Source organism: Alligator mississippiensis, chromosome 14 (genome assembly GCF_030867095.1).
Source record: "Alligator mississippiensis isolate rAllMis1 chromosome 14, rAllMis1, whole genome shotgun sequence".
Lineage (NCBI taxonomy): Eukaryota > Metazoa > Chordata > Crocodylia > Alligatoridae > Alligator > Alligator mississippiensis.
Window position 1 is genome coordinate 34,320,368 of NC_081837.1, and position 11,873 is coordinate 34,332,240.

The 11,873-nt window shown below is 42.3% G+C and overlaps 1 protein-coding gene across 1 annotated transcript in view; it reads left to right on the top strand.

Annotated features, from left to right (window-relative positions):
- GNAI3 (G protein subunit alpha i3) overlaps positions 1-10,922 on the top strand; it is a 33,923-nt gene extending 23,001 nt beyond the window's left edge. Inside the window, exons 5-9 of the mRNA XM_006260052.4 lie at positions 3,690-3,818; positions 6,713-6,842; positions 7,512-7,665; positions 9,401-9,615; positions 9,721-10,922. Coding sequence (XP_006260114.1) covers positions 3,690-3,818; positions 6,713-6,842; positions 7,512-7,665; positions 9,401-9,591 — 604 coding nt within the window. The 3' untranslated portion in view covers positions 9,592-9,615; positions 9,721-10,922. The remainder of the gene's footprint in view (positions 1-3,689; positions 3,819-6,712; positions 6,843-7,511; positions 7,666-9,400; positions 9,616-9,720) is intronic.
- Positions 10,923-11,873: the final 951 nt, after the last annotated feature.

Consider the following 11,873-nt stretch of genomic DNA (forward strand, 5'->3'; position numbering starts at 1 on the left):
GTTGAGGATTCTGGAGGTCACTTTTTGCAAGGGCAATGGATGTGACAAATGGCTTCAAGTAAGCATAGCCAGACAGGGAAAGCCAATGAGGTGGGTTTCACCCTATCTCAGGGGTGGGCAAAATGTGGCCCGCAGGCCAGATGTGGCCTGCTAAGCCATTCTATCTGGCCCGCAGGGACCCCTAAAAACTTTAGAAAAATTAATATTTATCTGCCCCTGGCTGCCTGTCATGCAGCCCTCAATGGCTTGCCAAAACTCAGTAAGCAGCCCTCCACCTGAAATAATTGCCTGTCTCTGCCCTATCTGGACACCTCTGAACTTGGGTCATCTTTCCTGAACACGACTTTGTTTTCAGATCCAAAAAGACTGGCTGCAGAGGATAGTAAGAATGGGTGAATTGTGTCCTTTGCTCACAAGTAAGCAAAAAAGAGCATCCAGCCAGTCTCAGGAAGACCTTTCTGGTTCTCTTTTTTTCATGCTGGTGTGGGCCTTTTGGCAAGGCCTCTCCAGAAAGCATGAAGCTCAGTGGTTTTACATCTTGAACCACCTGAATACTTCCCTGCAGGTTTTATGGCTCTTGTGACCTCTCCTTACTGTGAGTCTGAAGGCAGCCTTTTGTGTTCTCTGTTTCCCTAGAGGCATGTTAGTGACAGTCCCTCTCTTGCTCAGTAGCCTACAGTGTCTTTCATAATAAATGCTTTGTATGAATCTCTTGGAGCTTTCAGCCATTTGTTTGGCTTTGAAAGCATTCTTCCTAGCATTTAAAGGAAACATGACTGCATTGTTAGGAAAATGCCATCACGGTGCTCATGTGAACTTGGGAAGGAGGGGGAGTTTGTTCTAGCTGCCAGCTGAATCCTGTCCAGCTCATTGATTTCCCAAAATCTGGTTTCTCCTTTTAGCAGAGCTGTGAGAGAAACCAGCCTTCCACATTGCTGCATTGTTCTCTAACTTTGGGGTTTAGACTATTCTGAAGATGTCTAGTTTCGTGGTTTCAGATGGGACATAAGAAATCCTGACACAGGCCAGATTGACACTGGTTTGCCTAGAAAAGTTTGGGAGCCTTTGGGCAAACTTTGGGCTTCTGTTGAAAGATTTTGCTCCCTCTCTAGTCGCAGCCTTAGTTGTATTCAGCTACAAGGATGGTAGCAATCCCTGTGTGCTTGAGTCGGGAAGGGACCTCGTTAAACTGAGTAGGCATATAGGAAGACATGTGTCTTGGGCTAAATCCTGTCTCACTTTGTGTGTGCCATTGTGTAACTGTGATGTTTGGCATTTCCACCCCTTGGGGTCCTATTTCCCTTTTTGGCAAGAAATGCCCTTTGTGTACCTGCTGGAAGAATTTTTTTTTTTTAAGAAAGAGCCCCCTCCTATTATACTCAGTAACCTGGTGGTTAGGGCACCTGCCCATGGGACAGAAGCCTTTTGTGTTTTGAGACCCATCCAGAGTGGGTCTGAATCTTCATAACCTGTTACCTAGGAAAGTGCTCTAACCACCAGGCCGTGGACCAGGCCTTACCCAGACTCCTCTCCAGCCTTGCTGTTGAGGCTGACTCCCAGCACCTTACATCTGCTCTTCATTAGATAAACAGCCCTTGGAAAGCTTTCTGTCTTTTGAGAGTAATACCTTCCCAGGGCAGTAGCCATCTAATGAGCTACACATCCTCTGCCCTCTCTTCCTTTCTGTCCCTACTTATCTCGTCTTGTCTGCCTTTCCCTTTTGCCCCCACAGTGTCTAACATCTGTAAGTTGTGGTTTTTGCCTGACTGCTTTTCAGACTTGCCCAGCCTTACACACACCTGGGCAATCTTATTTTACTGCATAGCTGCCCAGCTGGAGCTTAGCTTTACTGAGCCATACTCAGTAGGCTAGTGCCAGCAGTGCCAAATCACCAATTGCACAAGTGCCAAAATCTGCAGTTATAGCCAGATGCCCATCATGTGGGCATGTGCAGTGAAGTAGGATTTAGCCCAGTGGTTCTTAGAACAAAGCATTTGAGTAAAGTTTAAATTTTGCAGTAGTGAGAAAATGGTGGGTGATAAATAGAGGCTATTAGTTTGGCCTGTGCACTACCCCCATTCCTCCTTTCTGTCCTGGCATGTCTGCCATTTTTGAGCAGTGATACGCAAATCCATTAAGAGTCAGAACCCGACTAGGATTTTGAAACTGTATTGTGTGAAGCTTCCCACCACCCCCCACACCCCTTGATTAGCGCTGCCGTCGGGTGGTACTGTTTCTTCTTCCTCAAGAAGGTCACGAGCAACTGATGACAAAGAAGGGTGCTGAGAGAGCTCACTTGGCTGATTCACAACATGCGTGTGCTTTTGGGGGAAACTGAATGAAGTGCAAAGACTTTCTAGTGTCAAGAGACATTTGTGATTCCTGTTATTGTTCCAGTCATTCTAAAATACATTTCTGCAGTTCATATGGGTTCACAGCAGCATGTACCTTGAATGAGTACGTTTTCCCATTTGCCTAATAGCCTGGATAAACTCTGTCATTGAGTCTTAACATTTACTTGCCCTTGAAATTCTCTCTGGATTTAACAGTCAAACAATTTTTGTCTAGTTGGAAAATTCAGATATCAGCCATTAGTGGAATGAGGTTCGCTAGACCCAGGGGAGTGTCGTTTTGAGCATTAGTGTGGGATTTTGCAATTTACTTGGTAGTAAAAACTGTCTAATTCTATGTAATTTCTCACCTGCTGCAAAAAGCTGATCAAGTTAGTTTAGTTCCCTCCAAAAGGACTGAGGCTGAAACCTGACAGTGTTGGGAGCAGGTTATGAAAGTGCAAATGGAGGTTGCAGAGCATCTGCTTAAATAATTCACTGGCTAGTCACATGCTTGTTATCAATGTCAGGCTGTTGGTTGCCAGCCCTTCAGGTAGCTCTTGCATTCTTCTGCCTATGGGATGCAACGTGTTCAGAATGTAATACTTACTGTCAGTGCTGTTTAATGTACTGTACTCATTTTCTTGGCTTTCCTGTTTGTGTAGTTGCTTTTCCACCAGTGTCTTACACCTAGGTTTGAGCAGCTGTCTGGAACATAGTTCAGCTTTTCCTGCTATGCTAGAAATAGTCAGGATCTTCGTGCTTCCCAGCAGAAGTGTTCCTTCACAAGAAATGTAATGAAGCTACTTTTGTCAGATGCAGTTGTACTAATACCTAATAAGAAATATGCCTGTTAAATGGCTGCGAAGTTTATTCTCTGAACTAGCAGGAAACTTGACTGTTGCCCTATTTTTTGTGGGGGCTAACCTCTTTGGCAGACATGCCACAAATTAGCCCTGCATCTTCCCTAAGTGTCATTATGATTCCCTTCCTCCATCCATTTTGCTGCTCTGCTTTTCTGCTCCCAGCCCTCTGTTCCCTGCCTGATCTGCTGCTCTACTTTCTGCTTTGCTATCCGTGCCAGTTGTGGCACCCATGCCTGCAGGATGGTCACTCCTGTCCTAGTGAGCATAAAGAATAGGGACAGGCAATCCTAGGCAAATTATCCAAGAAGACATCCAGGGGCCAGGCCTGCACACAGACAGATCTGTATGTCACGTATGTTTAAGATTCATGCTGTGCTTAAAAAAAACCCAACAAACTAATGCATTTTACTGAGGCTTTCTTCTGCATTTTATAAAAGATTCATAGCCTAAGGAGACTAAAAAAAGCCTGTCTTGTGTTGTGTGTTTCATTCAGTTACCTAAATGACTTGGATAGAATATCTCAGTTGACCTATATTCCAACTCAACAAGACGTTTTGCGGACCAGAGTTAAAACTACAGGCATTGTGGAAACTCACTTCACCTTCAAAGACCTGTACTTCAAGTGAGTATGGTGCACGGTGGGGCCTCATTCATCTCTGCAGACTGCACTTTTTCTTTGTCTAGGTGAGAGTTACCTGGTGCTCAGCTGATGGTGGGTATCTAGTTTCCCTCTTGTGTGTACTGTGGAGCCTTCTGTTTATTCGTGTTTCAAGTAATTGCATACAGTTCCTTGTAGTTTGTATTAAACTCTGTTCTTACTGGAGTTGCTCACTTGAGTTGCCAGTTTGACTTTTATTTGCATTCTTTTGTTCTTTCCAGCTGCTTTTATGTTGGAAGCACAGACGCAGGTACTGGATGCTTATTTATAGGTTCTGGAATACTAAAAGGACACTGTTGGCTCCTGGTTATAATCTGAATGCTTTAACCCCTTCATTTGACATGTAAGGATAAGAGCCGTTCCCTGCAGGCTCAGCCCTGTGGGGCTTTTGTCTGGACTGCATGGCATCCGTAGCAAAGCTGTGGATGAAATTGTGCTGACTAACTACTGCTGCAGAGCAGCAAAAGGCATGCGTAAGGGGGGTGGGGTGTGGAATGGCTGCCTTTGTATGACAGTGTAGTGGAGAGGATGTGTCCTCTAGTCTAAAAAAATAAAACGGTTTGAAGTGGTTGAGATATTCAGCTAATCTTGACAGTGTCCCTTTAAGTATGAGTAATGAGTTCCCTGTATCCTTCATACCAGCCCTGAGATATGGGGGGGGCGGCGCACTTTTCCCTAGCTGTTTTACCTAGTCTTGTAGACCAATCTTTGCTTTGGATCCCAAGCATGTCCTTCACAAAGCTAGGCCCTTACTTGGTGGATATCAGTTCGGTACAACAGTGTCAGAAAAAAATGCAGTATTTGTGTTCTGGGCCGAGCGCTCTTCCTTTTCTGGAACGTTGTCATTGAGCCTTTGTTATATAAGGCTTTTAAACAATCATTCATTTGCCAGCCATGATTTAAATTTTTCATTACAAAACCAGGTTTTAAAGAGGCATAGCAAAAATCTATGCACTTGGGCTCCCAGCACAATTCGGCTGCATGCTTCTTGGGGAACAAAGCTGTCTTGGCTTCTAATTTGTTAATTGGTTAATAGAAAATGGCTGAATACTTTGCATCACAGAGCTATTTTTATGGCTGCTGGTTAGCTCCAGGGAAGATTATCTTCTTTCATGATATATTAGGATTAACATTTACCAGTAGTAGTGTACAGTGCTCTTTCTTTCTTTTTTTTTTTTTTTTAAGTCGTTTGTTTCTGCCTAATGGGATATTGGGCTGGAGGTAGCAGGCATGATAGTTTAACCATTTCTGTGCAGTGATGGTGATTAGAACTTAACTGGCATGCTATCTAATGTACACTATGGAGATCCTTTCTAAGGTATTACAGCCTTTTCCAGTACCCAAAAGGACATAGAGCCACTATTGTTTTCTTCATCTAAGATGGTTTCATGGCCACCAATACTAAGAAGGTACATGACTTTAAGATGGAAGAGTGTAGGCAGTATTCTGCCAAGAGGCATTTTTGGAACACATGGATTTGTATGGAGTTTCTTACCATGTTGCTAAATAATTTTTAGTAAGTTAGATCAGTGGTGGAATAGTAGCACTATGGAAGCATACGTCACCTTTAGAAACTGGCTTACGCAGGGCTCACAAGGCTTTCTCAGACTGATTGGGCATCCATCAGAATTGGGACATTATGCTTCCCATCTTAGGGGACTTGCCTACTAAGGAGAGTGTTTAGGTAGGTATTAAGCACAAAGCTGCAGTCATTTTCCTCAAAGCTTACTTTATCTACCCATCATCCTATGCTAAAAATATGGTGCTAAATTTGGGACTTTACTCCAATAACAGACTGAGATGTCTGACTGACATCAGACTTGAATACAGGATCACCTTGGAGAAGCTGGGCTCTGAGGTCACTGCTGCTTTGCGATAACAGCAGAGGTAACAGAGAACACTGCCAGCTAAATAAAAAGGCTGTAACTTCATACAAAATTCCATCTTTCCTATTATGTTCCACTGGGACAGCTTATCTTAAATGAAAGTCTGGAGTCACTGAACCACAACTCTGGCTCCTTTTGTTGGAATCATTAAATAGTATTACTTTTGGCAGACTCTGAATAGTTTCTCTCTTCTCTGCCTGCTTGCTCTGATAATCATAAACATTGATTTTTGTTTCCGTAGCTCTTGGATATTGACTTGTCTGACGTGATTTAAATTAATAATCTCAGCCAGTCAGAAAACAGTAGGGAATATAGCCTCTCTTTCCGCAACAGTTTGGAGAAGGGACTGTTGTAATTTTCCAGGAAACTAGCATCTTTGTTTATAGCTAGAAATCTTCTTGCAATATTTAGATTCCCTTTCTCTGAACCTTTCCAGTCTAGTATCTCATTAATTATATATTTAACTGCTACAGCACCCAACCTCTTACATTTTGCCCATGTGTTTCAGTAGTAAGGTGCCGGTCATGTTACCCATAGTATTTCCTGCCAAGCACATTAGTTAGTTGGAATAATTGAACTGTGTAGAGTGGGTGCTCCAAGTCCAGCCCAAGCAACTGGGTTGCTTTTACAGGGGATAAAAGAACCAAGGCAGAGTGCCAAGATGAAGTAGCAAGCTCCTTTCTACCCTAGTTAGTGTTACAACAAAGGCATTCTTTTAAGATTTAGCTCTTCCTGCTGGAAACAAAGCTTCATATTTTAAATTAAAATACAATTTATCTGGGGGGACACATCTCTGAATAGGAAGATTTGAGTTTCTGCTGGCCTTATTAATGATAAGGCTTTGTATCTCTAAATTTCTCCTACATTCTGCTCGTCTGAAAGAACTTAAATTCTTTAAGCTTCACCACATCATGCAGTTAAGAAAGTGAGCATTGCATAATATCCGAGCCATTTTTCTCTTCCCTCTTTCAGGATGTTTGATGTTGGTGGCCAGCGATCAGAAAGAAAGAAATGGATTCACTGCTTTGAAGGTGTGACAGCTATTATATTCTGCGTAGCCCTCAGTGATTATGACCTTGTTCTTGCCGAGGATGAAGAAATGGTACGTTCCTTTGGAATTATTAACACGTGGCTGCATCCTGCAGTGAGATAATTGAGGTGGAAGTTAGTTTCAAGCTGCTGTAGACTGTATTCAGTTTAAGGACCTATCAACATAATATTTTTTGTTTTGTGCTCTCTTTGGGATGTTGTGAGAGAGCAGCATGTCTCCTAAGAGGTCTGGCCGTAGCACCACAAGTTTAATAATAAACTAGAAGGAATTGATGTTTTTCTCCTCGGCTTTCTAAAAAACCCCAAAACGTTCTGATTGTGAGGTTGCTGTTATTGCTGCCTGTTTTTGTTAAGCACTAATGCATCTCTTGGACTGGAAGAAAAGCCAACCCTAGTAAAAAGTTACGGGATGGTAAACTGACAAAAACTAAAGTGAATGGGGATTAGACCTTCTCTGATCTGACCTCTAGTTATGACCAGACACAACATAAATTTCCTGACCTTCCCTTGTATGACACTTGTTATCAGTTCCTGCGTAGTGCACAGTTTTAATATTTCCATAGATATTAGAGGCTGGAAGGGACCTCGAGATCATTGGATAGTTTAGCTATCATGTTTTGTATTTTAATGCCAGTGGCTTTCCTCTAAAGATAATCAAACAACCCACCTTTCCCAAGTGACTGTTGGAATGATGCCCTTTTTCTCTCCAATTGCTTTTTAGAACCGGATGCATGAGAGCATGAAGCTGTTTGATAGCATTTGTAACAACAAGTGGTTTACAGACACCTCCATCATCCTCTTCCTCAACAAGAAAGACCTGTTTGAGGAAAAGATTAAGAAGAGCCCACTAACAATCTGCTACCCAGAGTACACAGGTAATGCTGGGGTCAGGGGTGAGCTCAGTCTTGTGCTGATCCGTTGAAATGAACATTTCAGATCACTCTGATTTTAGGAGGAGTATGGGCTTGTCCACCTGTAGCAAAGTTAGAACTAGGTCTTCTCCCCCTGGTTCTGTTGAGCTATTGTCCACGTGTTTCATTGGCTGGAAGCATGTTTAGAAAATGTGAGGTTTTTCTGCATCTTGGGTCCTTATAAGGAAAGTCTTTTACCTCAATGTCAGTACTGAAGGGATTATAAAAGATGTCTAGATAACTCATATGCATTAGTAACCACAGCCTTCCTTGCATTAGAGTACATATTACATCTGTACTCCAAAAGCATGGGTGGCTGGTAGGTCTTCTCTTTTTAAAAAGAAAAAAATAAAATAATAATAATAATAATAATAATAACAAGGTCATTTAAAGGGAATTTCCCCCTTCCACTTTGTTACTTGTGTTTTAGGTGTTTTTGCTTTCCTCAAACATTTGGGGTTACCCACCGTTAAGGCTGGAGGTTGACTGGGATGTGCCAGTGTTCTTGCTGGGAGTTAAACCAACAGTAGGGGTTTACTGGTAGGGGTGCACCAATAGAGATTTCTTTTGGGCCAGTATCAGTGGCTGATTGATTTTATTTATTTTTTGGAGCCATATTGGCTGATACTGATCTGATTGCTAACTTATGCAGCCGGGCAGAGCGTGGAGAGCACTGTCTGGCTGGTAAGTCTGTTGTGGAGGAAGGGGTGTAGGGGGGTGCAAGTTGAGGCCCCTGCAGTGAGGGAGGGAGAGGGGCAAGTGCTGCACAGCTGGGGTCGAGTGTGGGACAGCTGCGAGCAACTTGGGGGTGCAGGGAGGGGGTAGTGACTCTGCCACTGCATGCACCCTGGAAGGGCATGGGGGAAGTGTCCTCAGATGTGTGCATGAGGCAAGGGTGGGCTGGGGCCAGGGCAGTGCCAGGCTCTTCCTGCCAGGGGGCTGGACTGGGCTGCACCTGGAGATTTAGCAGGGAACCTAGTTCTCTTCTGTGGATCTCTTGAGGGTATTTTAACAAATGACTTCCTGGCTTTTTGTAAAGGCAGAACACTGATGTTGGCCTTGTCCCTCCTGCTTTACCTGCAGCAAGTTAAAGGGTGTTTTTGATGTTGCCAGGATTGTGCCTGGTGGCTGTGTGAGGGTTGTTCACAAACTGTTTAACAGATTAGATGAGAGCCTGTCTGCTACCGTCAGGAGAGGGCTGATCCTGCCTTGAGTAAGAGGTTGAACCTTGCAGCCCTTTTGCATAGTTCTTTTATCTGCTATCTGATCAAATTGTGTATTCATAGCCCAAATAATTTAGACCCGTTTAAATTCATTCACTCCTGTCAGGTGTTTCTACTCCCAATTTAGCAATGTAAGCAATTGTGTATTTCTAGTGTGATGCTTTATTAATAATTTTATACAGTGTTTTATCAGTAGATTTCAAACCTGTTTGTGAAGATGGTAAGTGTCATGATCCCCAGCTTACAGATGAGGAAACCAAGACAGAGGTTTTAAAATGACTTGCCCAGGGTCACACAGGAAACCAGTGACGGAGATGGGAAGATCATTTGGCCATTTAAAAAGAAGGGCTAATGTTGAATTTGCAGCTTCTTACAGCCATGCCTTATCCTTCAAGCAGAAATGAAGCTGAACATTTTTTAGATATAAACTTTCTACTGCAAGCATGTAGCTAAAGTAAGGTATCTTTATGTTCCAGGCTCTAATACGTACGAAGAGGCAGCTGCATACATTCAGTGTCAGTTTGAGGATCTGAACAGAAGAAAAGACACCAAGGAAATTTATACCCACTTCACATGTGCCACTGATACCAAGAATGTGCAGTTTGTGTTTGATGCTGTTACTGATGTTATCATTAAGAACAACCTGAAAGAATGTGGACTCTATTAAGAGAGGACATGGTGGGGGGAAAAGGTAAAATGCTGAACTGTCTGGCTGCTCTGAGAGCAATAGACTCACACTTGCAGCTCACTCTTTTTTGACACGTGCTTTCATTAATGCTCAGTGTTCTTCTTTCAGTTTTTATGATGTGGCGTTTTGAAAACCAGACTGTTCCCCTGCTGCCTCATGGGACAGCTGCAAGCATGAACAGGACCAAGGGAATGAAAACAGCATGCAGAATCCTTGCATTCTTTAGCACAATCTTCTGTATTAGGGACCTTTTTATCGATTATGGGATGTTGAAGATATCAAAACGGAACAACTGTTAAGTGTGATTTGATCATTCAGGCATCAGTCGGATTGCATAATCTTAAATGTGCACAGCTGTTGTGAAGCTGAGGTGCTGGATTCCAGAACTTCAGTATGTAGCTTTCTCTTTCTTTGATTAACAAGCCACCACTAGTCTGTTTTTAAGGTTTTTCCATCAGATATATATAATATATATATATATAAACTTTACTAAATTTTATTTCTTTATTTGCAAATGAATTTTGTTTTAAGAAAACATAAGAAAAAAAACAAACACTTAACTATGCACATGATGTGACCAGATCATGCAGAAAGTATTCCTCTTAGTAGGAACTCTTTGTTTTTAACACTTGGTATGGTCAGAATTTAATATTTCTGCAACTACTTAAAAGATCTGTAGAGCTCTTCTGGCTATAGCTTTGGCTTCTGATGTGTAATTTGTTTTCACCCTGCTGCAAATATGTTCTGGCTTTGAAAAGAAGTGACAGAACTTTCTGTAGCAGGATAAGTCCTTTTTAGCTTATGTTTGGGGATTAACTTGGTTTACGCTGATTTACCAAATCAAGATTTGAGCCCTTGTAGTAAGATTCAAGCCAGCTTATTGGGTGAAGACGTACCTGGGACAACTTCAGTTGGAGAAACAAATTGCTATATTCCAAACTGGATGGAGAGTGCGTGCTGCTACCAAGCTACTAAATCAGCCACTTGGATTCTTGTGCATTTTTTTGGTCTAAACCAGTGGGGAATTCTGTAAAAGATGCACCTTTGTTCTGCATTTACCATGGCCTTTTATGTTCAGAGACTTTTAAACTGTATTGATAGCATGCCTTTACTTTGTAAATGTTGTGCCAAAATTCCTGTTTGCCATTGTTTTTATTGTAGTAATGTTCTTAACCAGTCGGCACATTCCTTTGCTGAAACCATTGCATTATGAGACTCATTTTCCCAATTTGTCACGTGTACAGTTTCAACCTGTTATAGTTGTTGGCAGTATTAAAATGGTGAGTAAACAGTAAATTTTTCCTAATTTATTCTTGACATTCTGGATGTGTTCTTCCATACTGCTCACTTCAATTGTTTTTTGCAAGCTGACCGAAGGCAAGAGGGGCAGCCAGCTGCAAATGCATTTAGTTAGTAGGCTAAGCAGAGGGTAGCCTGACCTTTTTTAAATACAAAAGTATTAGAGCCACTACCGTCTTGCACAGTGCAGCCTTCTTTTACCATGGGGATTTGGTTTTATGGGCACAGCTATCATTCATCAGATTTGCTGATTGTAATTTAGTCTCTTACTCATTCACAGCCAGAGACATATAGTCTGAAATTGGGCAGAGGCCAAGGCAGGGTGCCATCTTTTAAAAACCAACTGAATGAGTGAGTCCAGTTCATAGCCAGTGTCATTTCATCAATTGAAAGCAATAAGAAAAGAAAGAACACACTACACGTCCATTAAAGTAAGTGGAGACAAGCCAACTTGCAGAATGCCTATCATGGTAGTGGTACTATACTTTCAGACAACATTTTAAACTCCTTGAGAGAGATCCTTGGTAGGCAAACACCATATTCTTTGCTAGGGATAACACACTCGTAATGTGCAACACCATTTGTTAGCTCTGGACAGCTCCTTCACAAGTAACTGTCAGCTATTGAAGTGTGAAACGCTCGCCTTTTAACCAGATCGTCTAGGCTCTACTGCAGATTCACAGTGATACTTGGAGTTGCTTAGTTAGTTTCTGAAACATAAATGTGCACTCATACCTTCAGTGACACTGCATGCCCAAATTTAAGCTACTTGATGCTACAAGGGTCTCAATGCTTATTTTTTCTCATTAGTTTGGGTGGGACTGAAGGGTGTTTGGCACCTACCAGCATCAGGCTATTAAAAGTTAACTGCTTCATAGAATCAAGAGGGCAAGGTGACTGTGGCACGCATACTATCATCCAGGTCTGCAGCAATTAGGTCTGCAGTTTGAGCACACTGTATG